Source organism: Mus musculus, chromosome 4, assembly GCF_000001635.26.
Source record: "Mus musculus strain C57BL/6J chromosome 4, GRCm38.p6 C57BL/6J".
NCBI lineage: Eukaryota > Metazoa > Chordata > Mammalia > Rodentia > Muridae > Mus > Mus musculus.
In genome coordinates this window covers 46,003,122-46,030,732 of record NC_000070.6, presented here as the reverse complement: position 1 = coordinate 46,030,732, position 27,611 = coordinate 46,003,122, and the positions used below count along the sequence as shown (strand labels likewise).

Genomic DNA, 27,611 nt, shown 5'->3' with positions numbered 1-27,611 from the left:
ACATATGGGGTACAAAAGGCCAGGGCCTCAGGCAGCAGCGAAGGCATCAAGTGGCTCAAGGAGGCTGCAAGGCCACACTGTCCCAGCATGGCAGGACACTGAGGACCCAGAAGCACAGGTGTTCTGCTGGCCTCCATGCCTTTTGTTCAAACTGAGGGGGCCCAGTGGTCACTCATAGGGGAGCCACATCTGAACTGTCTCTCAAAGGGCAGAGGAAGACTTCATGAGGCAACATACAAAGCAGTGTCCAGTGTAGAGCCATTAAATAAGCATACCAAATGTCACTGTGTGGTGAAGTTACACATTTATAAGCTGTGCTATGATGCAAACAAGAAACTCACTAGCCCTTACACAATCTTGTGATTGTGTAGCAGTTACTAAGTTTAGAATTAAAAATAATTAATTTGTGCTTATTGGTTATTTAGGCTGAAAGTTTCTGTTACCTTTTGCTTGTTTTTATTACTGTTCAAACCAGGGAAATACTGGGTCAATGGAATGCTTTATGTTCATCAAAATAAGCTGCAGGAGGTAGGGGTATAGCTCAGGCTGTACTTAGCATTCCCACAAACGATGCGCGGTTCAATCTGCAGTTCTGGGGGTGGGGAAATGACAACTAGCCCATAGGATAATATAGTCCCCCAAACAGGGAGACTGTGAGTGAGGAAAACCAAGCAACATCGCTATCTATCCCAGGATTGCAGCTTTAGGAATTTATCAGGCAATGCAAACCAAGTCAAAAAGTGGGGGGGGGGGGGGGCAGGGGAACAGACTGGCCATGAAAATGATCACCGAGGACAGGATGCTGCTAGCATTAAAAAGCTGAAGCAACACACAGCAGGCTAACTAGTGACCCTGCACTCACTAAAAACCTAGCACCAAGCAGAGTGCAAGCCCCACTATAGCTGAGCCCCACTGCAGAAATTACCTGCCAGTTGAGCGGTGACCGCCTGGAAGGGCAGCTTTCGGAACACGTCCACTAGGGGCTGCACTTTCCTTATGTTGACGAGCTCATGCTTGCCGTAGTCCAGCTCGTACACAGACACCAGCCCATTGGTCAGGATTCCTTTTAAAAGTACCCTGTACCACCTACGGACACATTGGGTTACAAAGAGAAAAAACAGGCCAAGTCAGCACCCTTTCCAAAGGGAAACAAGCACTATATGCTACACACACACACACACTCACACACACACACACACACACACACACTCACACACACACACACACGCATACACACACACTCACACACACACATACACACACACACACATACACACACACACACACTCACACACACACACACACGCATACACACATACACACACACACACACACACGCACACACACACACACTCACACACACACACACACACACGCATACACACACACTCACGCACACACACACACTCACACACACACACACGCACACACACTCACACGCACACGCATACACACACACTCACACACACACACACACTCACACACACACACATGCACACACACACACACTCACACACACACACACACACACACACACACAAATGAGCCATGGAAGTTTGGAAGCAACTGTGGCTGCTTCTCCCCAGAGGTTAGCACTGCCTGCTGTGGCCCTGGATCCTCTCTGATACAGGCTGGAGTTTTACAGGCCTCATGGGGCTACGCAAAGGCAGTGGCTCTTGCACTGTCACTCTCTTTAGGCTGAAACAGATGCCATGGGGGTGGTCAGGACAAGGCAAGGGATCCCTCACTCTGTGGAGACACAAGATGGCCACATCTGATGTATGGTCTATGTCTGCACGATGAAAAGAGAGTCGCAGGTAGGATGAGGGGAAGCCAGAGAGCTGCTTAAGAGCAGGGAAAAGCTGAGGGGACATGATGGTTGCAGGGGCAGATATGCCAGGGAGGCCAGAGTGAGGACTTGTGAAGGCAGAGGACTCGGTGGCTGTTTGGGGAAGAGATCAAAAGTTCTGAACAAAACATTATTTTTGGGTATCCTCCTTTGGAGCCCCTCCCATTCTCAGTTCTCTCTTCTCCTTAACAAATGTGTTTTCTCTCTGTTTGACATGGACTGGACCTCAGGTGGCAGGACCAAGCATTCTCTGCAATGAGTTTATCAGCCAGAAACCTGAAGCAAGCCCAGGGTGAAACAGCTAGTAGCTTACAACGAGGCCAGTTTTAATCCCTGTATGTGACTGAGGGCTTCTAAGGAACACAGGAACCTTGGTCTAAGATGCAGTAAGCAAGAATGTATGTATCTCACAGACAACTGGGATACAGAAAGGATTCATGACAAACAGCTGGGGGTTGGGAGCCAAGCACACAGGAACGGAAATCGCCCTGGCCCATAGCCCTGCAGTGTCACACTGGCCTGAGCCTCAGCTGTCTCCTGTGTAACGGTTTACTTTTTGTTTCCAAGTGTCTAGCTCGATACTTGGCGTTACAATAGGCATTTAAAAGTGCCAGCCACCATTTGCAGATAACTCAGTGAAAACTGCAGACCAGACTGGAGGGGATTTTTCCTGGTAGAGATGCCAGGCTGCAGGCTGCAGGTTGCTCAAAGGGGTACAATAAATACACTTGGTCTCTACCCACAGCATCATCAGTGAGCTACAGGGGGCCAGGGATGGCGCTCTGTGTCTCCAGTCCACTGAGTACAGAGGAATAAAAAGAGCACTGCAGAAAACGGGTGTATTTCTGCTCAGCTGAACTTCTGAAGCCCGGTGATTACTACACAGAGGCTCAGACTGGACTAGATATCAACTCCAGAGCAGTCATAACCCAGAGTGTTAAAAAACGCAGATGCTGGGCCTTTTCCTGAGGGTTAGACTCAGGGGCTGGGTAAGAAAGGAGGATAGGGCTTTAATGTGTTTCCAAGTGCTTCTCACTAAGAGATTTGGAGACCATGACAATTTAAAAACCGTATCGAATTCCTATGCATTAGCTTGCCATAGCTGGGAATAAAGTTCAACAGTTGAGAGTCTTAAGTAAGATAGAAGCTCTTTAAACACTTAACACTGGTTAACGCATAAAAATAAAAAAATCATTAATATTATCTTATCTATAAAATATCCATTATCCATGAACAGCTAGCTGGTTAAAGCTCCGGAGTGCGGGTGCAGAGCTGCCCCGGTTGTATGCTGGAGAGCCGGAGGGGCAACTCTTCCTCTCCTGGCTGGCCGAGCCAACACCAACATCACTCATCCACCCTCTGATGCCATCTGCATGAGAACTAAGTTACCTGGGAAGACTGATTAAGACAGACTCATACAAACTGAGTGTCAACCCTACTTACGCTTACTTGTAGTGAATGAAGTGACACAATGAATTATACAGTGAAAAGCTCATGACACAGGCTCATGATTTTCAAAATGAGCACTATTATTCTTTTCCACATTTTAAGAGTTAAAAATTGTTTTTTTCTCTCATAAAAATGACATTTTTATATATGCATATATGTTGACTATCTTAAGAAAGGAAGTATTTTGTGTAAAAAAAATTAACATTGTGACCTTTTTTAAACTCTGTGTGTGTGTGTGTTGGGGGAGTGATGGAGGGAAAACAGGGTGGGGATTTGTGTTCAGCATTAAGAAGCTCATCTTCTCTCGGCTGGCTCTTCATTTCCTAAGCCCCAGTGGCATGTGTAGTGTGAAGTGGGGGGGCTTGTGCTCCACTGGGGCAGATCCTGTACCAGGGCACAGGTGCGGGGAACAATCAATGCACGCCACTCCCTAAAATGGTGCTCACAATTGCCAGGAAGCAACCCCAGTGTGTGCTGGGAATCTGCATCTTTCAACTAACAGTTTCTTTCCAGAGACTCTTACTGAATAACCAGAGGTGGAAGCAATGGTTTATTCTTTATAATATTGACTATTATTATTTATAATACTCAAAAGACCTGGGAGAATCTACCTAAGTAAAAAAATGCTAATTTTGCTTTCCCCTTAAGACAGATAATCACTCAGCCACAAACTGTTTCTGAGGAATTTTTAGCACAGACTACTAGAGTTTTTGAAAAGCAAGTACAACTTTATAACAGCATATCAATGATACAGATATACAGACCAAACTGGAAAGATTACAGAAGTAGCTAAAAAATGCTATGTTTGGGAGCTAGTTTTAGTTTCTAATGTTTTTTTTCTCCTCTAAGTTTTCCACAATAAACATTTAATTTAAAAAAAACTTCATTTTATGTATGTAACACTAACTTTTTTTTTTTCTTTTTTCTTTTTTTGTTTTTTTGAGACAGGGTTTCTCTGTATAGCCCTGACTGTCCTGGAACTCACTTTGTAGACCAGGCTGGCCTCAAACTCAGAAATCCACCTGCCTCTGCCTCCCGAGTGCTGGGATTAAAGGCATGCGCCACCACGCCCGGCTAATGTAACACTAACTTTTAACATGAAAATGGTTAGTACATTTTTACATGTATTTCTTTAAACATCACAAAATTTGCACAATTTTCTAAATCCATTTTTCATTCAAAATTCTCATTTGTTCAGGCCAAATCTCGCTGGACACATTAAGGACCCTCATGAGCTCTATACTCTTAGAAGAACAAGCTCTGCCCAGGACATACTTATTCTCCACTTTGGCTGCGTACACTTGGTCTCGCTCCACCGCTATGTGGCGCTCCTCGGACACGCTGTAGTACAGGATCATCTCTTCCATCAGCACTTCTAGCTTATGGATCTCCTGCCAGGGCTGGATGACAAAATGGCCTGGGTGACAGGCCACAGGCACATACACATCCATGTGTTCCCCTGACCTTGACAGGTGGACAGGAGGGGGCAGTTCCTCCAAGGAGAAAGAGCTGGTATGGTCCAGGACAGACTTCTTGATAACCTCTGGGTGGCTCTTTCTGAGACTCTCTGCAGGGCTGCCCGGAGCAGGTGTGCCACCATTCCTGTTGCCAGGGGAACTGGCCGCAGTAGACACCGCGCTCAGAAACACATCCTTCTGATGTTTCCACAGGTCTGCGTTTGTGATCTGCCGGTTAATACTGCGATGGGGATCCGGGAAGTTATTGGGAGTGAATAAGTACACATAGGCAACCCCCTTGGTCTCATCCATTTTTGTAACCTTTGGGAGATGGAAAGAAGCAACTTACAAAATCCTCATTGACAATTCTGAGAAGCAGAATCTATATTAACCTTAAATACCAAAGCAGAGTATTTTGCAAAAATACTATTCATGGTAAGATGGATTATCACAGCCTAATAGGTCCCAGAACACCAGTAAATCTTTTGGAAACATAAAATGGGAGAAAAAAAATGCTGTACTGTGTAAGAAGTGGCTACCGACACTGAGGGAAGAAGGGCCATAATGTAGCATCATCAAGTCTCAGTGACACCAATGCAGAGCAAGAGGACCACAGGAAGCCTGCACACACCTGCCACCCAGCCTCAACAATCAAACAGCCAGGCTGACGACAAGCACCCGATTCAGGCAGCGGAGGACCCCAGGATGGCAGCTAGTGGGACCTCTGGGCCCAATTCTTTGCTTGGCCCTTGTCTGCATCCCCTTCCCCAGTTACACAGAGGAGCCGGGGAAGAAGAGGAGAGGGCAACTCCAGCAAGAGAGAGCCCTTCTGACCTCTCACCCCATCCATGGGGAACAGGGTCATTCTGGCTGCGTGGGTGCACGGCTGAGGGCTGGGCAACTCAGTGATTCTCATCAACTCCTCCAGTATGTCTTAAGGACGACAGGAATGAGACACTTCAGGCTGTGTCCATCTATCATCTATCAACAGGGACACAAATGGGAGATAGGGACATGGGCAGGAAGAGTGATGGACACCTGTAAGAAAGCCTGCAGAGAACAATTTACTCTGAACACTGTGCTCCCTCAGTGACCATTTAAATCCATTCTTTGATGTCTACTGAGATACTGTGATTGTCCTGAGATTTATGATGCAGAGTATCATTAAAATTAACCACTAAAAAATACTTTTAAAGCTGAGAACTGTGAACTGAGCCTGTAATAGCAACACCTCAGAGCTCAAGGCAGGAGGATTACTGCAAGTTCCAGGCCAGCCAGTGCTACAAAGCAAGGCACTATCTCAAAAGGAAAAAACAATCCTGTGTATCTAAGACTTTGTCGAGAAAACAACACATACGATTGTGATAAATGAAGACCATAAAAAAAGGCATCATCAAACCAGTAAATGCACTAGCATGGAGCATGCAATGAGCACGGTGCACAGCAGCAGTCTGGACAACACAGGCACACAAGGAGAGGGGAGGCAGGGCTAACTCCACAGGCACACAGGGACAGGAGAGTCAGGCTAAGTCCACAGGCACACAGGGACAGGAGAGTCAGGCTAACTCCACAGGCACACAGGGAGAGGGGAGGCAGGGCTAACTCCACAGGCACAGATGGACAGGAGAGACAGGCTAAGTCCACAGGCACACAGGGACAGGAGAGTCAGGCTAAGTCCACAGGCACACAGGGACAGGAGAGTCAGGCTAACTCCACAGGCACACAGGGACAGGAGAGTCAGGCTAACTCCACAGGCACACAGGGACAGGAGAGTCAGGCTAACTCCACAGGCACACAGGGACAGGAGAGTCAGGCTAACTCCACAGGCACACAGGGACAGGAGAGTCAGGCTAACTCCACAGGCACACAGGGACAGGAGAGACAGGCTAACTCCACAGGCACAGAGGGACAGGAGACTCAGGGCTAACTCCACAGGCACACAGGGGCAGGGGAGGCAGGGCAGGGGAAATGACTTATAGCCTTGGGAAGGTACTGTTTGAGGGATTTCACCTCTGTGTTTAGATGTAATAACACTTTTCATGAGAGCTAACAGCAGTGTCTGAATGTTCTTCACTCTAGAAAATTGAGCAACAAGCTAAGGAACTTCAGGAAAACATGGGCAAACACCAGGTTAGCAGTGAATGACTTGTTTATAATTCATCCCAACCTAGCAAAAAAAATTGTCTTAAAATATATATCCAGAGATATGATCACAATTTATCTCTTAGAAAAACTGGAAAGCTAAGCTTCCTTGTTACTTTATTAATAACAGGAAAAGGGGTTTTGAATAATATAGGAGATGGAAGCTAACTCTTTAAATAGAAATAAACCATGAAATATCTACAGCTACATGTATAACTCATCTCTTAGAAGTAAAAACGTGTCCATTTATGACAGTGAGGTGACATTCATCAATGTAAACCCTGAGTTCCAGCTCTTTCCAGACATCTCAGGACCAGTAAGATAACTAACCTTAATACTACAGTCCGAGCAATTCAAAACAGAATCTCTTAACCACAGAACAGCATCTGGTGTCCACATGCCAATGGACTGTGGAAGATCAGCCAAGCAGCACTTTATAGCCTGGAAAACCAAACAAAAACCGTAACATGGTATGGAGTGAACACACTGTCTTAAGATAGGTCTAACATCTGTTTCCCTAAAGCCAGACTCTGCAACAGATAACAGCAGTCATAGCCCTTGGTCTGAGGGTCTGCTCTATGTTATCTACTTATGTCACTATTTTTTTTTAATCCTCCCAGGAGCCAAGGGGTTTATACCAGACACTATTATCACCTCACAGGTCCAACATATGCTGTGTACCATTTTATAGATGGTGAAAGGAGTTGAGAGAGCAGCCTGCGACAGGTCACAGAACTGAACAGATGGGACACCTGGGACAACCTGGCTTTGCTTCGAGCCTCAAAGGAAGCTTATCTACTTCACTCAGCATCTCTCAAGAAACCAGGGGTGCGGAGCAATTGTGCTCACCTCCTGATGAGAAGAACTAGCAAGGGCAAAACCCCTCAAATCCTCGGGTACCCAAATGCCCGCCCCCCTCCCCCACCCAGTGCTCTCTTACGCCCAAGCTGCTGCAGAATGCCACAAGAGGGACAGTGACGTCTGCCATTCCTTTAGCCATGTGTGAATCTTGAACTAATGGAGGACATTTGTGACCGGCGTGAAAGCTTCCCCACATTCTTCTCTGTGCTCTCTAAGCGCCCTGTCATGCTCCCCTCCCCCTAGGCTTGGAGTCGCTCTTTCCCTGGAAAAGCTGCAGGTGATGGCTAGGCCACTCAGAGCGGAGAGAACCCTTTGCAGGACCCATGGGCAGAGACAAGATGGTAGTAGGCAGCCCTATGAGCTGGTACACAGGTAAGTACAGGCCCTGATAGCAGGACAGGCCATAGACTGCTCAGCAGCTCTTCCACCAAAAGAGAGCATTTAATATAATCAGATTTTCTAAATGATTAAAAGAAATGCTAAAATAAGCACTCTAGTGAGAGACAAATACTGTTTGTTTTTAAATCCTGGCAATTGATTCACATGTTTAAAATAACTTAAAATCAAGAGCTGCCACAGTCAACCTTTATGGGTTTGCTTCTGTTACTTAGAGCTCTTGGGGAGATGTGAACTAGAGGTGGATAGGCTGGCCTTTAGGGGCCTACAGTAAATAGTAGGACTTACCCAATAAGGAATCTAGTCAAGGTTAACAGAAAATACAACACTGCAGCATAAAGGGGCTACCATGTGACTTTCAGAGAGGCAACAGTAGGCCTGAAGCCCCTTTCTCCAGCCAGGGAACCTTGTTAATATGATACAAGCCCTATGGCCATGGCCATGAGGAGACATGGAGGCCAGAGCAGAGTCACAGAACTGTAGCACTTAAAGGGCCATGGGCTTCCAGTATTATGGCTGCATATCAACAGGGTAAGAGACATTATGAAAGCAGGCTTACAAGAGAGTTAAATTCTTCCTATAATTGTCTGTCAGAAAAAAGCAACGGAAAGAAATGTTGAAAGCCATGCTAGTCACGGCAACCCATGCTTTTTATGTTAGCCCTGTTGGTGACAGGTGTCTTCTGGAAAACAGTCAAGGGACATCATGCAATCCATTTTTGTGTGCTGTGTTTTTGAGACCAGGTCTCATGTAATCCAGGCTAACCTTAAACTCACTACAGAGCAAAGGATGACCATGAACCCTTGAGACTTCTGCCTCTACCCACCCAGTGCTGGGATTATAGAAATATGCCACCATGCCTGGTATAAATGACTATTTAACAGAACATAATAATTAATCATATATTCCTTATATGCCAATAAAATAGTATATATGTTTAATAGAATATAATAATGATATATTGTTTACATAGTATACATTAGTTAGATATAAATATTTAATAGAATATACCAATTAAATTATATGTGTATATACATATACACACACATACACATATATCTATATGTATGTATGTATATATATATCTATATGTATGTATGTGTATATATATACACACACACATATATATACACATATATATATTCCTGTAAAATAATCCTCTATTTCCTTTAAAGGTAGTAAGTGTTTTTAACAACAATACCAAAAGGTTTATAGTGATTCCCAACTGTCATCTGAATCCTCCTTGAGAGGACAGGCTATGGTTAATGTTATCACTCCCATTTCATATATGGGAGAAAGTATTACAGAAGGATGAGTACATGTACACACATTCACAGAAGAATGGTGAACCGAGTAACATAGACCCTGGGAATAAACACTTATGTAAAACATCTTGGAAGAGTGCGGAAGCTGGCTAGTCAGTGTCAGCACTGTGATTACTATAATGGAGCTTCTACTTAGGTGACAGTCTAATGACTCAATGTACTTGAAAACAAACATTTACTAAACAGTTCTCTGCAAATGTGACTACTTCTTGTTTAAGTCAGCCAAACTGACTTCTGAAAACCAGTGAACAGCGACACTGGACACTCTCCAGTCTCCTTATGAACTGAGATCTCCAGGCCTGGGCAGGTCGTACCTGAGGGGGTATGGCAAGCATTTCCTGCAGGAACCGCGGTGGGATTTCTCTGAGTTCTGACACTTTCACGGATGTCGAATTGCCAGAGTCCAGGAACTGAACGTCGAGTGCACGGCTGCTATGAACATTAGTGATCTGCAAGGAGATGAGCAGCGGGCTTCCTGTCACAGCAGGAGACGGACACACTGCCTGCAGCACAGTCAGCTACTGGCTTCTCTGTGTAAAGGTATTTATCAAATACTGCTGGACTACAACATGGACCTTTCTCCTGTCACTCGACAGTGAGAAAACAAGCGCTACTCAACAAGCCTGCCCAGTGTGAGGACAGCAGTGGCTGCTAGTCCTCTAATTCTCAAAATATGCTAATTAGATAATGTGCTTTTTAAAATATTAAAATGTGGAAAAAAATTCTTAGGTCTTAGTAAGAAAATAAAGAATACCAATAATTCAAGATGAACTTTTTTGAAATCATAACATACTTTACAGTTTTACTATAAAACCCAGTCGCTTTTATTATTACTGCCAAATGAAAAAAATCTGAAGCTAAAAATGTCAGCAGGGTAAAATAAGGTCTGGAGTAATGTTCAGCAATGGGTGAACTGTATGAGCAACTCTTGTATAACGGTCAAGAACAAAGACATCACTTAAACAATTTAATAGCAGTAAAATAAAATCATACACTTATTCTAAATATTTATACATGTACTAAGAAACACTTTTGTCCAAAACACATAGCAGAAATTTAAATCTGGATTTAAACTGAGTGAAAATTTACAAAATGGCCCTATACTTTAGAGTCTTAAAAAGCAAGGCCAACTAGCAGTATTTTGGAAGGTTTAGAGGAGACATGTCAGGTTCAGGTACCCAATGAGGCATCCAGACTGAATCACAGGGCAGAAAAGACCATGGTGGGACAATCCGAGAAACAACAGAGAACCCTGCACATTAGTTACATGTGTTAATGTTGATCTCCTGGTTGGTATTAGAGACTGGTTACACAAATACTAAATGGGGGCTCTTCATATTACTTTTTTAACTTTTCAGAGTCTTGAGTTACATTTTAAATTAAAAAACGTTCTGTACATTTAAATATTATCAACTAAACAACAGAGCATTAAGAGCTCAGTAATACCATCTGAGCATGTGGCACACTCTAGCCCTCAGCGCTCTGAGAACTGTACTATTGAAGGACAACTCCATAACTGCTGCTCTCATTTGGTTAGGGACAGCTGAGTCTTACTAAAAGTAAGTACAGTTAATATGTCGAAGCATTTCAGAAAGCAATCAAATGATGTTTCTTGTCTTCTAGGGTTGGTTTCCTTGCGGTTCTTAGGAATACTGGACACAGGAAGGGTCACAGTGGCAACAAAACCTGTGACCACTCATCACAAGAGTACAGTGTTAGGCTGCCATATTACACAGCAGTGAGAAAAGACGCCACGGCAACGGAGCCGGGTGGAAGGGGTGCTTCCGATGCCTTGACATTCTCTGACACTTATTTACATAAAAATTTAAAGAAGCTGCTCATTTAATCATCCCTGTGTATACATGTATATGTACAAGAGCACATGAACACACACTCTGTCTCTTAACATTTAACTTGACTGTTGAGTCCCCTTAAGTATCCTGGGTTACTAGGACAAATGAATCCTCACCAGTTAGCCTCACCTAGCAAATGAAACTTTACATACATACACACATACACACACATACACACACATACACACACACACACACACACACACACACACACACACATACATACATACATACACGTAGAGGCCAGAGGCCAAAGAGAATATTCTTCAATCACTGTCTACCTCATTTTTCAAACAGGATCTTTCAATGAACCCAAAGCTCACTAATTCAAGCCTATCAGCTCAACAAGGCTGCCTAGAGGTTCTCTCCCTCCCAGAGCTCAGTTTACAGCATCTGCTGCCATGCCTGGCTCTTTTTGTGGTGCTGGGGACTCATCTTTAGGTCCTGATGCTTGTGTATGTAACAAGCACTGAGCTATCTCCCTAGTCCTGTGTTTTTAATTACTATGCATATTAAATACATATTCATCTCTATAATTATAGAATAAAGATTCTATTACATACAATACATAGCACAGCTATACATATAGTCATAAATATACCAAGACCATGAAGAAATGTAGCTGTTAAGTTTCCTCAGAGCAGAGGAAGGGAGATAAGAATGGGAGCTTGGCTGTCAGACACTGGCGATGAGGCCAAGCATGCTTACGGTACTTTTGAGAAATCTGTTCATATAGATGAAATACTTAGCAATCATCTCTACACGCCAAGAGGCTGATTTTTACCTCCACTCGTAACCATTTCCCTTTGCAATGGAAGAGGCAGATCTTCCCACAGAAGGGTAGCGAGATGAAGTACTCAGAGGTCATGTGCTATGAAACAGAAAAGCAAGAAATAGCTTTTACTCTCAGCAAACATTAATACAGCACTGGGAACAACATGGAGGCGTGGACTGTTCACCCTTCCTCCCCAGAAACAGCTGCAGCAGACACAGCAAGCTTACTTACCATGGTGCTTCTGCTGTCATGCTGGCTAGAACTAGTTTATCCACTCACCCAGCACATACAGGGCTCACAGACCTACCCTGTTACAATGTCTACAGTGTTAGCAGGGTCAGTGGGGTTCAGTGGGCTCTGACTCTATCAGTTCCAGAGGAAAAGGCTGCTGGGTTTGACGAGACCAGAAAGCAGATTGATGAAGGCAGGAGGCTGCGTCAGCCATGAAGACCTCTTCCCTCCACCTTTTAGCATTTAACGGTTTAATTCCAAACAAAGACAGAAGTACCAGTGAGATGTTAACCAATGACATTGTTCTTCTCTGACCCTCCTTTTCCCAGCCAGCACTGAGGGCCTGCCCAGGGCTTGCTGTTCTGCTGACTGTTGCTAGTGTCTATGCACAATGACTCCCCTTAGGAGGCACAGCACTAGGAAATGTTGAGTATTCTTCAGCATCCTTAGTTATTAGGCAAACGAATCCTCATCAAGTTAGACTCTCTGGGAGTCTATTACCCCAAACTCAACTAGCAAATGGGACTTTACATACATACATTATACACACACACACACACACATACACACACACCTGCAACAAAAAGGAGTAAAGCTATATATTTGATGTTTCCACTCCAGACAGTATGAATAAGAGATTCAAAACATATTTTAGACTACATATTCTACATGAAACTAAGTTAGGAACATAAAAAACTAATAAAGTAATTGTCTCTACCCTAAGGCAGGAGAGTAGTCAAGTAGCCAAAATAATATAAAGCTGAACAAAGTAACTTGAGGTGCTAGACATCCCTTGCAGGTAAAAGGAAGGGTTTCCTTCCAGGGCTGAGAGGTCAGGGCTGAAGCAGCAGGATTGTTTACCTGGAAACCATAGCACATTCTGGATTATAATTACATCACATTGGAGGTTAGGAAGTCATTATTAGTGACTTAACACCTCTGCATGTCCTGACTCAAGACAAAAGGGAGGGTAGAAAGAAAGCAGGAGGGACGAAGCTCACACAGCTGAACATGGAATACATCTATGGGCTGTCTCTCCTCAGAAGGGAGCTAGAGGGTGATGCCTGACAGGCTGGCTCCTGTGGACACCTGTTTAAGGCACATCTGTTGCCTGCCCTAAGTAACCAACTACTCCATTGCTGAATACTTCCTACATGCTAAGCACTGTCCTAGGAACACTGAGACTATCTGTGATATTTCACTGGAACAAATTGCTACACCTTCATTTTATAAAGCAGAAGTGCGAGTTTTTCCCCAAGGCTCTAAAATATGGATTTTCTACCCACCATTTTGAAAAATCAACCTCTATTAAACAAATATTTACCCTAATACATTCTGAGCCCCTTGCTTGTAGTCTGAGGCTGATCTCAGGAGACAGTACTCCACCATACCTTGCAGTGGAAGTAGTCCTCTGTCTTATGCAGAAGGTCATTGAGTTTATTCAGACCCTTGCAGGGCACCTGGCAGTAGAGTGTTCCATCAGAGCAAATGTTGGTCACTTTGACATTTGTGTACATGGCATCCACCTGGAACGAGCAAAGGTACATGGAGACATTTGACGCCAAATGTTTCTCTTTCCCTAATAGCCCATCACACTTACACATTTGTGACGGTTAATGTTGTCAGCTTGACAACTTTGAGAATCCAATACCTTGGCATGTATGTAGGAGGATGTTTCTAGAAAGATTTAACTGAATGAATACCTAGCCTCAACGTGGGTAATATCATCCAATGGGCTGGAGTCCTGCACTATGGACTACATGGTTTTTTTTAAATTCAAAGTGTCTTTATTTGCAGATTGTATGATAGTATGCATCAGTGCCCCTATTAATTCTATCAGGAAGAGTAGTGCAGTTGATATACATGTTAGGGCAGAGTAGCAGTTTGCAAAATTGCAAAGCACTTAACTTTGGAGTAACACATCAGAAAAATCTAACTACTGCAAGACTAAACGCCAGCCTGTGGTGTGATGTGCAAGTGGTGGTGGGTGGGGGCTGGTGGTAAGTCATAGTGGGTGGTGGTGGTGATAATATTTTTGAACATTTTATTGATTCTTTTTGAGTTCCGCATCATACTCCAAGTTGCACTCATCTCCCCATCCCTTCATATCCACCCTCTGCCCTGGAAACCCTCCAAAAGAAAACAAACAAACAAACAAAGCGTTCTCATTGTGGAAGCTGTGGTGTGTCCCCCAACATACTCTTTGTCCACACATCTTTACTTGCAAATGTTTATTGCACTGAGTCATTGGTCTGGTTCCAGACCTCTGGCTTCGGCTACATCATCAATACTGGAACCTCACTGGGACTCCTCTAGGTTCTCCTATTGTTGCACTGTATCATGGAGATCATGCAGCTTTGGAACTGCAGGACCAGGCCTTTCACATGCTTCAGTGGTTCACAGGTGAGAGAGATTTCGGGGTGGGCCAATTCAAAGTTCTGGATCTGGCCTGGGGTGGTAGCTGAGTTGGTCAACCTAACAGCTCTCAAATACCCTCACTACCAGGGTGAACTTTCTAGCCTTGCCACAGCTAGCTTACCCAATGCTTCAGCCAACAGGGGGCAGGATCAGCTCTTCTACTCTCAAGCCCTTGGGGCCAGCTTACCTGCACCCACACCACCAGAGCCAGCTCTACTATTACTGTGCTGCCCAATCAAGGTGAGGGCTTCACTCTCCTGAGTGCTGCAGCTGGTAGAGGGCCAGCTCCCTTGCTCTCACATCCTTGGGGCCTGGCTCACCTGTGCCTTCACCATTAAGGCCATCTCTACTCTACTGTGCTGCCTAGGTGGGGTACAAGGTTCCCTCTCCTGAGTGCTCCGGCCAGTGAGGGGCAGGGCCGGCTATCCCACTCTCATGACCTCAGGTCAGCTCTCTCAACTACTGTAGGTGGCAAGGGGTGGAACATCATCCCCTGCTCATGCCACCTTTTGGGCAGAGGAGTGGCTGGGCCAGCTCTCCTGCCTGTTAAAGGCAGTAGGGGCAAGTGGGGGGTGTTACATGAGTATTAATGCTTTTCAAAAACTTTAACCAACATAAAAGATTTTAATCTCAGCCATTTTGGGGGGACCAAATTACAGTATTTTTTTAAAATCATAGTTCCATTTGTTAACAGCCTCTTTCCCTAAACGATTTTATCAGGTTTTTAAAATGGTAAGCCTGTTCTTTAGCATTTACCCAATTGTTTCAGTTGAATATTTTATAATTTAATTTGTTATGTCCTAAAGATTTAAAGAATGTTCAGACTAGCAATATTTTCATGGATGAAATTTTTCTCATGTTTTTTAATCTTTGTAAGAAAATTTCATATAAAAACTTTCACTGAAGAAACTGGAAAACAGTGGGCTGGATGAGTGAGATGGCTCAGTGGTTAAGAAAATGGAAAGCCCCATGGAAGGAGTTACAGAGACAAAGTTTGGAGCTGAGATGAAAGGATGGACCTCGTAGAGACTGCCATATCCAGGGATCCACCCCATAATCAGCATCCAAACGCTGACACCATTGCATACACTAGCAAGATTTTATTCAAAGGACCCAGATGTAGCTGTCTCTTGTGAGACTATGCCGGGGCCTAGCAAACACAGAAGTGGATGCTCACAGTCAGCTAATGGATAGATCACAGGGCTCCCAATGGAGGAGCTAGAGAAAGTAGCCAAGGAGCTAAAGGGATCTGCAACCCTATAGGTGGAACAACATTATGAACTAACCAGTACCCCGGAGCTCTTGACTCTAGCTGCATATATATCAAAAGATGGCCTAGTCGGCCATCACTGGAAAGAGAGGCCCATTGGACTTGCAAACTTTATATGCCCCAGTACAGGGGAACACCAGGGCCAAAAAAGGGGGAGTGGGTGGGCAGGGGAGTGGGGGTGGGTGGATATGGGGGACTTTTGGTATAGCATTGGAAATGTAAATGAGCTAAATACCTAATAAAAAATGGAAAAAAAAAGAAAAACAAAACAAAACAAAACAAAACAAAAAGAAAATGGAAAGCAAAGAAATTTATTTCCTGAGAAATAAATACTAGCTTGTCACTTCCCATTTACTTGCTCGCTTGCTTTTCTACAGTAAGGTGACACCATTTCCCCTCTGCATCCCCTCCTTGTTTCTCCAGTCAGGTGACAACAATTATTTGCCTAAAATCTATAACTTTCTTTTCATGTGATTTTATTCTCACTCTCGTCTTTTTCCTCTTTTCTGTGCACGTGTGTACACATGGGTTCCTGCATGTATGTATTCATATGGAGATCAGAGGTTGATGCCAGGTATTTTCCTTAACCACTTTGCATCTTATCTGTTGAGACAAGGGCTCTTGATGAAATAAGTCACTATCTTGCCCACACAACTTGCCTGCCAAGTCCTAGGTACCACTCTTGTCTTTGCTCCCCAAGAGCTGGGATTCTAGATGCATGCCACTGGAGTTGAGGTTTTGTTTTGTTTTATATTTTGTAGTATGTGGGTGGCAGGATGGGATCAGGTCCTCCTGCTTGTATGGGAAACATGTTAACTGAGGAGCCATGTCTCCAGCCCCTGACAATTTACTTTTGTAAGAGGCATGTAGGCCCTTGTGCTCACAGAGGAGAACTAGGGAAATCAGGCAGGAGTGTTAAGCATACAGGATGCCTCTTCAAAGGAAGAGATGTATATAGCCAGTTTCTGCTCAGAATGCTTGGAGCAGAGGTGGATAATAGCTTGGTGAACTCCGTGCTACCTGTATGGCCACACGGGCTTCCTTAGACCTTTATCTTGAGCCCATTTATCTCAGTCAGTCCATAGAGACCCTTATCAAGAGTTATCTTACTCTGAGCCTGCTTCCTTAGTTATTCTACAGAACGCATCCTATGGGAGATACCACTTATACTTTATAAGAGTCTCAATGTAATCTTGCCAGAAGCTTTGTTATACACCGGAGGCTGAGTTAATGATCACCAGGAAACTTTTTGCCAAATTGTGCTGTGCTTGAATATGCCTAAAATCAACTACATGATATCAAAATCTTGAAGTTTGAACCAATACAAGCTACTTAGTTATGTTGAACAGAATTTCTTTCTTGCCTCCCTAGACAGGCACTCTGCTGGCCACCCAACACACACACACACACACACACACACACACACACACACACTTACCTGGAGATGAACTTGTAGAGATCTGTCACATATTGCCTTGAGGCAGGTGGCATTGATGTTGATATCGTCCTCTCCTGACGTGTCGTACAGCACCACCAGCGGGACATCTGACTTGTCCAGGATCTCCACAGCAAAGATCTTCCCACATGTTAGTGATTCCACCGCCTTCACAAGGTCAGGGTCATCATTCAGAACCTCCAACCCTGAAAAGCAGCAACTGCCTTCATTTCTACTTACTCAGAAGCACCATGGATGCCTGAGTTCATAGGCCATTTAGACCACAGAATTATACTCACTACCTCAGCATTATAACACTTTTAATGAAAGTTTTGTTTTGAAATATTTACCTTACACATCTGTAGATGAATGGCGTGATGTGTACCTCTTTAAGAGACACATTAGAGAGCTGGAGAGATGGCTCAGCCATTAAAGGCTGCTCACAACCAAAAACTATAAGACATATTAATTAGAGCAGGTACTCTTAACGTAATGAGACTGATGACCAATTAGAGCTTTACCACAAAAGGAGCAGCCTTTGAGATATATGCAAATCCATACGTAAACCACGAGACTAACATGAACAAGAACCTGTTCTTGCAAATCATGTACTTATAATACCTTTCCTATGCTGGTTTTCTGTTTTCAATTAAACATGTACAACTTTTCCTTATAATATTATTATATAACTGAAAACGGAAGCACTCCCTCTCCTCCGCCTTCTCCTCCTATTTACCCCTGACCCTGAGGACACCACAGATAGATTCATCAAGAGACTGATGCTTCAGCCACCACAGGCTCAGGCGCAGTATTATTAATCTCTTTCAGTTCTCTGACAATTGGAATTCAATATTTTACACATATGGCAACTCTTAAGTCCATCTACTAAGCTAATTAAAATGAGAACACCATTTCTGTATGGGACTTCAGTGCCTCTGTCTACTTTTCTCTTTGAGTGTAAGCTATAAGGCAGACCTCTGCCCTGTCCATTCTCAAGATTAGTGCTGGGACTCTGCTCGTACCTTTTACCTCAGCATCTGGACTCCTGTTCTGCAATTGTGATATATTCCTTTCAAACCAATTCCACAATCTATGATTGGCTCTTAAGAGCTCGTTGGGCTTATTTCAGAGTCAGGCCCTTCAGAGACAAAGATTCACTCTTGCTGGTGGGGACACTAGTCTCTGTCTCTGTCTCTGTCTCTGTCTCTCTGTCTGTCTCCCTCCGCTCAATTCCCCTCCCTCTCCTCTCCTCCCCCCCCCTTTCATTCATTGAGACAAGGTCTCATTCTATAAGCCCACATTGACCTGGAACTGACTATGTAGCCCAGGCTGGCCTCCAATTTGTCATCTTCTATTCTTAAATGCTGACACATCACAGGTGTGGGTTGCCATACTCAGCTTAAGGGGAATTTCTGCAGAGGGCTCATTTTCATGTAACGATCTCAGGGCTAGAGAGATGGCTTAGTGGTTACCAATGTTCTCCACCCTTCCAGGGGACCTGAGTTTGCTTCCTAGAACCCACTTTAGGAGGCTCACAACCACCTGAAACTCCAGCTACAGAGTATCTGATGCCTCTGATCTCCACAGGAGCATGTATTCATGGGCATACATACATTGTGTGTGTGTGTGTGTGTGTGTATACATAAAATTTAGAAAAAGTGTGATCCCTTTAGAGTTAAGTGTAAGCCTCTTTCCATCCATCTCACAGGCCCGCTGTTAGCTTCCCCCTACTGCCATGCACAAGGACAAATTCCCATGCTTCTGTAAAGAGGAAAGGCACAAGAACCAGACAACCCACAGCGCAGCTCGTCTGGGTGCACAAGGGTTTGCTACCAGAGTGTATCTGCACACCTGTTTCCGTGGAGAAGGCTGAGGGTCCTATCTCTGAAGTGACAGGACCTAGCAGGGTGAATCCCATGCTACAGAGTCATTTAGGCTCTTACTACAACAAAACAAAATAAACTTAAGCCATTCAAATGGCTAGATAAACTTTTTACAATACAATAAAATGAGCTATGTTTTACATAATCAATGTGACAATAAACACTTTCATTATTACTACATCTTATTAAGAACATTGTGTGAATTTATTCACAGAACTTTCAAGAAAAACACATTATGAGCTGGGTGTGACAGCCCACACCTGGAAGTCAGCACTGAGGAAGTGAGGTAGGAGGAGTTTAAGTTCAAGGCCAGTCTGGTCTACATAGTATGACTTCACCTAAAGCAACTAACAAAACTAACAAACAAACAAACAAACAAACGGAAGGGCAGAGGGAAAGAAAGTGTAACACTTGAGGCACCAAGAGCATTTCCAAATTCAACAGCGAAGAGTACAGTGTTGAAAGGATTTCTAAGACGGCCCCTTACCTGCCAGCTTGCACTTGGTGGCTTGAAAGGAAAGCGAGCAGAACCGTGGGTTCAGTCTGTACGCTTTACTCTTCTCAATGTTTTCACAAAAGCCATAGTCAACATAGCACACCTAAGGGGAGAGCAAAGCCTATCACATCTACACTCAAAAGTCCTTAGCCTTAGTTTAAGACCTTAATATATCCAACTGGATCTGTCTTATTCCATAGTCATCACGCGGCATCTCAGCTCTCCCACAGCTAAAGAAAAGGCTCCCCGATGCACCCCAGATGACAAAAGGCTGGGCCTCAGGGTCCCATATTTCAGGCCCTTGTCTGCTACCTTACCCCTTAGTCAACCAGAATAATAAGACCAAGGCAGAATAGGCTCTGGGGCCTTGCCAAGGTCACCTCTGCTGCTGTCTGGCCTCTCCCTGTCTTTATCCTTCCTGCTAGGAGTCTTCCTTGTTCTGAGGGACAGCAGCTGTTTCCAGGAGCTCATCAGTCCTGTGATACTGGCCAGATGTTAGAACCCCAAAACAGCACCTATGACAGCCTGCTCTCTTGGCCACTGTGGTACTAGGGGATGAGATGCTTTGGTCAGGGACAACAGTGACATCAGTCTGGACAACATACAATTCTATTTTTTAAAAAAGGGGAGAAACCAAATTTTTTCTTCAAGTTCACAAAGCTAGATTATATCTTCATTCAGTTTGGCCGAGGCCCCAGCTCCCAGGTATACTCTTAACTCTTAGTCTGTTAGCTGGACATAACCCAGAATCATCTGGGAAGTCTCAGTGAGTTTAGATCAGCATCAGTGCTACAGCTGTATAATATCTGTGGAGGACTAGCTTAACAGTCTCAATTAATACAGGAAGACCTAGGCTCAAAGTGGGCAACAACATGTCCTGGTTTGGGGCCCTGGACTATATAGTAGAGGACTGTATAGTAAACTGAGCACCAAGCACGGGTGCATTCGTTTCTCCCTGCTCTTGCTGCAGATGGGACTGACTGCTCTTAGTTCCAGACTTAAATCTCATGTAGTGAAGAACTGCATCCTGAGTAAGCCCTTTCTCCTGAGTCGCCTCTTCTCAGGATACTTTAGTATAGCTACAGAAATGAGACTTGAACACATACCATTAACACAGAGATGACTTTTGCAGCACACCAAGACCTAAAGACCACAAAATCTCCCACCTCTCTTTAACAAGGGCTCACTATGCAGTCCTGCCTTGCCTGGGACTCTTTATGTAGGCCAGGTTGGAGATCTGCCTGCCTGTCTCCCAAGCTATGAAAGCTTTTTTTTTTTCTTGGCAACTAGAAACATTACGTTTTATTATCCTAGATTTAGAGTAACTAAGAATCTGGTACTATTGGAAACCTAAAATACAAAGCAAATAACAAAAGGCAGGCAGTACTGCCTGGAAAATACCAGTCAACAGAGACAGGTCCCTGTGTCTTTTGAAGAAAATAAGACACAGGCACCAGCAGGAAATAAAGATCAATTCCTCCATGGCAGAGTCTGAGGAAGAAGAAAGGCAGAGAGCCCTCCAACTCCCCTGACTATGTGGTGAGTGTGCCTGGTTGCTGAGGCAAAGACTCACCTTAGGAAACAATACTGGACTCTCTGCTGCCTGGACCCAGACCACTGGCCATGCCAAAGTTCTAGTCCATCATGTCCACACAATTTCTTCCCCTCTCACAAGCCTCAAGACTCAGGCAAACGTTTCAATTTCATGAACAGCAGTCTACACCTGAATCTTGGATGTGCTCCTCCTGGACCCATGTTATATATGCTGATGATGAGAAGCAGTGTGAGACCCAGACTCCAGAGCAGGTGAAGCTGTACTGTTAGCCCAGCAAGAGGCTACGGCAGGACCACTCCGAAGTCTTCACAGGGTTTATGTCTGCAGCTGACTTCTTTACTGACTTGCCTGCTGCATCTATTGCTATGGTAGTAGTGGTAAATTTTTGTTTCTTCTGTGGTACTGGAGGTTGGACGTAAGGCCTAATGTATGCTAGACAAGTGCTTTAACCACTGAGCTACATCCTGTAACTTTCTAAGACAGGTTCCTACTAAGTTGTTGCCTAAGTTGGCCTTGAAATTGTGCTTCTCCTGCCTCTGCCTCCCAAGTAGCTGGATTACAGAGCTGCAGCACCAGGCCCAGCTAATAACACATATGACAATCACAATTCACAAACCCCTCATCCTTGGATGTGCCCGTATGCCTCAGCCACCTCACCCCGTGTGCCTTGCTACAGGAGAGCAGAGCAAGCATCTCAGGCTGCCATAGCAATCAGTGAGCAGGCACTTGGGGCTTCCATTTCTGGTTCTCTGGCACCATCAAGTGACCACAGGTCTCTGTGCCACCTGAGTGCCTGTACACTTCTCCTAGCTGCCAGGGATATCATAAGAGACTAAGAAGACTTGAGCAGCTTCAAGCAGGCCTTCCCTGAGGAAGCAGTCTCAGCAGAGAGCTACTGTTCTTCCTCTCATTGTCTTAGCTTGAGTTGGACTGCGCCCAGAGTTACTCTCAATCCTCTTAGGTCCTGCCCCATCTGTAGGCCCCAAGACTTCCGGCCACATCCTGTCCTGGTGATTGGCCTATGCTCCTTTGCCTCCATGTCAAAAAGCAGCAGTCCTCTGCCTGGGAGACACCGGACACAGGACTGTCACTCACAGCATGCTTGCAAAAAGGGAGAAGTGACATATTCAGGTGGCCACCAAGCCAGCAGCCCACCATGGCTCAGCAACTTTTCTCCCTGTCTGGGGAGCTCTAAGGCTTAAAAGGACACAATTCTCAAGGAAACTGAGCCTGTGGACGGAGTCTTGATCCTTGGGCTCCTCATGGAAGGTACAACGCAAAGGGGCAGAGGCTGATCACCAAGACAGGATGCTGCCCAAAGTACTAAAGCCTGCTGATGCATGAGCCCAGCTCAGGCTAAGACAGGGAGGAAGAATGGCAGCTCTCTGCTGTGGCTGCTTCTTCAGAGAAGGCCTGCTTGAAGCTGCTTATGGAGCTGCTCAGTGCCAGGAGTGGGGAAACACCCTTCTGATAAGATCTGAGTCTGCCCCTCACAGAGAACTTCATTTACTCTGTGACTTTAAGAAACTGAGATATCATAACTACCACTGGTATAAGAGCTAACAAGGGATAGTCTTTCACAGGCACTACTTGGAATTTCTGGTGAAAGTCACACTGGATTTGAAAGAACAATAAACAACAATCACATCTGAAAACTTGTAACGTATCTACCTCATGCTAACAAAACTGAGCTTGCCTTTATCTTGTTCTCATCCGTGGAAATGATCTGTGCTCGCAACCAGGCATCCTCCTCTGCATTGACTGCCAGCAGCTGCCCCACGTGCACAGTCTGGATCGGTGTGACTCTGGGGTTCTTACTGTAAAACTCCTTCATCTCATCCTCCATCAGTTCCTGAGCAGCTGAGTAGTCTTTGCCTACATACCTGTAATGGTGAGAGGAGCAACAGTCAGGGTGAGTAAACCCCAGGGTTCCAGGCTCACAGCTGCTCACCCCAGCAGGGGAAGGAACTGTGCTCAGGGAACATCATTCTCAGTACAGGGAGATAGGACTATGGCGCCCACTGCCCAGTGTGACGATGTGTGACAGCCCTGAGAACAGCAGAGGAGAAGCAGGCATTGGAGGCCCCAGGAAGAAGCAGGGTGCAAGAGAGCCCAGGACAGGAGATGGAAGGTGTGTGGAAACACCACAGGGGCTCCCATAAGCCCTTCCAGGTTTGAATGAGGCTGCTTTGATCTGGCAGATGGCTTTACCCTGGTGAGGCTGCATCTCATGAAATGACAACACTTCTGCTACAGGATGAAGCTTGCAGCTCGAAGAGACCTCAAATCACCTGGCCAAGGTGAGGGAGGAGGCAGAGGAGCCCTTGTCCTTATATTTCTCCAGTTTTTACCCAGAGCCTCTGGTGATTTGAGAAAACTCTAAGAAATTGCTCCACATGGTCTTGGTAACTATCTGCAGGACAGAAGATGGCCCAGCCAACCTACCTGTTACTAGAGAGAAAGGGAAGCTACAAAGACATTTCACACACAATGCAAAGAATGACTCTTTGGAAACTAGCTAATTTAAGATGTGTAGTCTTCATCCCTGAATGGGTTAGACTTTGTCAAGATCCATCGTCTACATTTGCTGTGTGTTGCAAGTGTTCAGGAGAGGCTGGAGTCAGTCTTGCATTGGGTTCCAGTCTTTGAGACATGGGGCTCGGGGGCTTGAACTTAGGTGACAACTGAGTAAATGTGGAGAGGCATCCAGGAGTTGCAGCAGCCAGTAGAGAAGGATGGCTCCACTCACAAGTGAGGACAAGGGCTGGTGCTACAGCTAGGTGAGTGTGGGCAGTACCCAGTATAGGCTCATACACTGTCTCCAAATTACCTGAGCACAGGGACCGAGAATCTGCACAGACCATCCTCAGTATGTGACCGATACAAAGCTGCATCTAAAACCCCATGTAAGCCAAAGTCCCTCTAAAGATCCTTCTTAGTGGCAGAGCAGGAGACTAGGCAGGCTTCATAGTGTCAGCTGGGCCACCACTTGCTTTAATGCTCTCAAGCTCTTCCTTCTGGAAGGATCTAGTTTGGGTATTCTCTGTGCTTTTCTAGTTTATCTATAGGTCTTGGGCTGCACAAACCAGAGGGCCATTTGGGGTGAAGGGTCCTGGATGCTTTCTGTTTCAATGTTCTCTCCCTCTCCCCAGCCACAGCTCCACACTGGATGGTAATCCAGTGCTTCAGTGTCAATTCAGGCTGTCATTAGCCACATCAGTGACAGCTACACATCTCTTAGAATGGCATCCAAAAGCTCAGGGCAGCAGGGCAGCTCTAGGTCCACTGGCTAATCTGAGTGTATGATGAAATTCGCTACCCTGACCTTTTAGGGCTGCCACAACAGTCCTAGATCTGACGGCATCACCTGGCCTGAAGGGGCCAGGCTGATGTTTCTGACACAGTTGCCATGATGCTTATGACACAACTTTTACCAAGTTCATATTATCATTCCCATTTAAAACTATTAACCATCATTTCTCCTAAGGACGCTGGGCCTTTTACAAACGTGAGCACACTCCTGCACTTCACTGTGACTCCTGAGGATGCTGCTCTTCCTTCCCTCCACAGCATCCATGCCAGGAGTGGTCATGTGACAACACTGCACAGCTCGGAACAACTAGAAATGCCAACTTGCCTGATAACCACATCATTTGTGTTGCTCAGCTCAACCACCAACACAGACGGTGAGGCCTCGGTAGGAATTACCAGAGGCGGCACAGTTATGTCCTCCAGAAACTCATCAGCACTTTCAGCCATGTTTTTTTCTATCTGCAAATACTCTTGTTCAATCATCGACTTGATGTCAAAATCTCCTTGTGCCTGCCCTTCATCCTTTAAGATCTTGTCAGTGGGCAATGGGAGTTTCGCATAGAGAATTGCCTTCTGGGTGTTTCCAGAAATGTAGTTTATGGTGCACACATCAGAGAGCGAGGCGAGATTTTTTAAGGCATCCTCAGGGAACTTGACTTTGTACATGTCCTCAAATGCTTTGGGGAGCGCACTTGCCCAAAGGCCACTTGAGTACTTGCCCAGCAGTTCTGCCACTTTCTCCTTGACATCTGGCATCACTGCTGGGCTCCCTTGGGATGGAACCTCCTGCTTGGGAGCAGGAGGTGGAGGTGGGAGCTCCTTCTCAGGGTCCTGGTCACTTTTCAGGGGCTGCTCTCTCCTGGCAGGATAAAGAAGTGAATCTTGACCACCACCACAAGGTTTTTCCACCTGAAATATTTAAAGAGAGCCAATGACAAACATTTCAGTGGGTAAGAAAACCTTAAAAACACAAATTATTTTACATTTGACAGAGGACTGTTTTTAATTTCATAATGTGAAAAAGTGTACATGTTATTCTTCTTAACTACAAAGATGCATCACCTGACAGATGCCATGAGCAAGAGTCCAGAGACAATCAGGGAAGAAAAGGCACTCAGAAGATAGTTAAGATAGAGCCCAGGGGATCATGAGGCTTCTGCCCTGTCAATGTTTCTCTGCTAAATCCAGAGCGAAGTTTGCAAAATACACGGGACCCAGGGTGAGATGAAGCTCTCTATGTCAGGAACACACACACCACGGAGAGGAACGGTGGAATAGTTACGCACAGGTAGGAATAGGGGTGCTACCTTCCTTCCTACAGCGTCCTGAGAAACTCACAGCTTTCAGTGTGGGAATCTTCAGAAATGATGCCCCAGAGGTAAAGCAGTGTGAGCAATCACCACAGCACACACATAACCGAAAACACTGCCATCTTAACGAGCTAGTGGGGAAAATACCTCGCATCAGATGGCAACCAGTCTCCGACTGTACATGCCTGAGAGGATCCGGAGAACTGGTGACACTGCTGTCCTCCATTGCTAAGCCTTTCTACTGACAGAAGAGGACTGGCCCTCTGCACTTTATACTTATGAGCTAAGACTGACTTTCACAGCTTAAATGGCTGACCAATCAGCAGAGTCATTTCACAGTGAACATCCTATGGGATTAGGTGTGCATCCAGCCTCCCTGGCGTATGTAACCCAAGGCTGCTTTGTCTGTGAGTCAGGACAGGACAGGTGGCCATCATGCAGCTCTGCAACACTGCTGAACTCCCAAAGCCTAGACCTTCACTATTCAGCCTTTACAAAACCAGATGCTCCACCCTTAGCCCGAGTCAGACTTCAGGGTCTGCCTTCAGGAATGACCCCTTTATTAGTCCCATTCGGCTATTGCTCAGCTACAATCTTAATTCTTAGGAGAATCTACTAGGATGGTAAGCTTATAGGAAATTACCAAGGACTGCTTCCTGTTTTGTTGCCGTTTGAGTCATGCATTTTGTTTTTAGGCAGGGTTGCCTGTAGCCCAGGCTGGCCTTAAATCACTATTTAACACAAACTGGCTTTGAACACCTGATCTCCCCAACCCTCTCTTTTGAGACAGGGTCTCTCCAGCTATACTGGAACTCTGTAGACCAGGCTGGCCTTAAACTCACAGAGATCTGCCTGCCTCTGCCTCTCTAGTGCTAGGATTAAAGGTGTGAGGCACCACACATTCCTGGCCCTCTGTCTCTTACGAGCTGGTATCACAGGCAAGTGCCAGGCACAACCAGAATACTTCTGTTGATTGGTTGGCTGATGAATAAAGAACATCACTTCATTTACCTCACTGTTTACACAGTATGCAGGTAGACAGACCACAGGTACAAATAATGTACAAGGGAAGACTTTTAATAAATTGAAAGACAAGATCACTGTGACACTAAAGATTCCATTTGGAGCTGGGCATTGTAGCATACATTTCTAATCTCAAGCACTTTGGAGGTGGTGGTGGGAAGATCAAGAGTCCAATGTTACCTTAAGCTACATACTTTATAAGGACAGCCTAGGCTACAGGAGATCTTATCTCAAAAAACAAAAGCAAAAACAAACAAACAACAATAACAACAACAAAAAAACAAGAATCCTTTTACTCTTCATGATACTTAAGAACCGGGAGACATGGATCTTCCTTGTTTTTCCTCTTTCTTCTTCCACTACTGAATGTGTCTTAAATTTCAAGGAATAAAATGTTTCAGGAAACATTTCAGACTTTGAAGAGCCTGAAATCACTTGGAAGTGCTATGTACCAGCTAAGTCACAGTGACATAAATATCTGGCTATTCCTTCTCTCCATGGCTCATCAGCTTCTTAAATCCGAATTTTTAATTTTTCAAAGTTTCTCTCCAATGCTAGGACATGATTCATA

At 45.0% G+C, this 27,611-nt stretch overlaps 1 protein-coding gene across 8 annotated transcripts in view; it reads right to left on the bottom strand.

The window, feature by feature from the left end:
* The window catches only part of Tdrd7 (tudor domain containing 7), a 69,740-nt gene that overhangs the window by 4,034 nt on the left and 38,095 nt on the right, over positions 1-27,611 (bottom strand). For 6 of the 8 annotated variants that reach the window (NM_001290475.1, XM_030253051.1, NM_146142.2 and 3 more), the window contains 10 exons: positions 25,033-25,616; positions 23,092-23,278; positions 19,832-19,943; positions 17,465-17,667; positions 13,730-13,864; positions 12,117-12,203; positions 9,794-9,928; positions 7,228-7,338; positions 4,574-5,076; positions 926-1,086 (listed from right to left, as the gene is read on the bottom strand). In NM_001290475.1, coding sequence (NP_001277404.1) covers positions 926-1,086; positions 4,574-5,076; positions 7,228-7,338; positions 9,794-9,928; positions 12,117-12,203; positions 13,730-13,864; positions 17,465-17,667; positions 19,832-19,943; positions 23,092-23,278; positions 25,033-25,616 — 2,218 coding nt within the window. The remainder of the gene's footprint in view (positions 1-925; positions 1,087-4,573; positions 5,077-7,227; positions 7,339-9,793; positions 9,929-12,116; positions 12,204-13,729; positions 13,865-17,464; positions 17,668-19,831; positions 19,944-23,091; positions 23,279-25,032; positions 25,617-27,611) is intronic. The other 2 variants (XM_006537518.1, XM_030253050.1) reach the window with 1 other exon arrangement.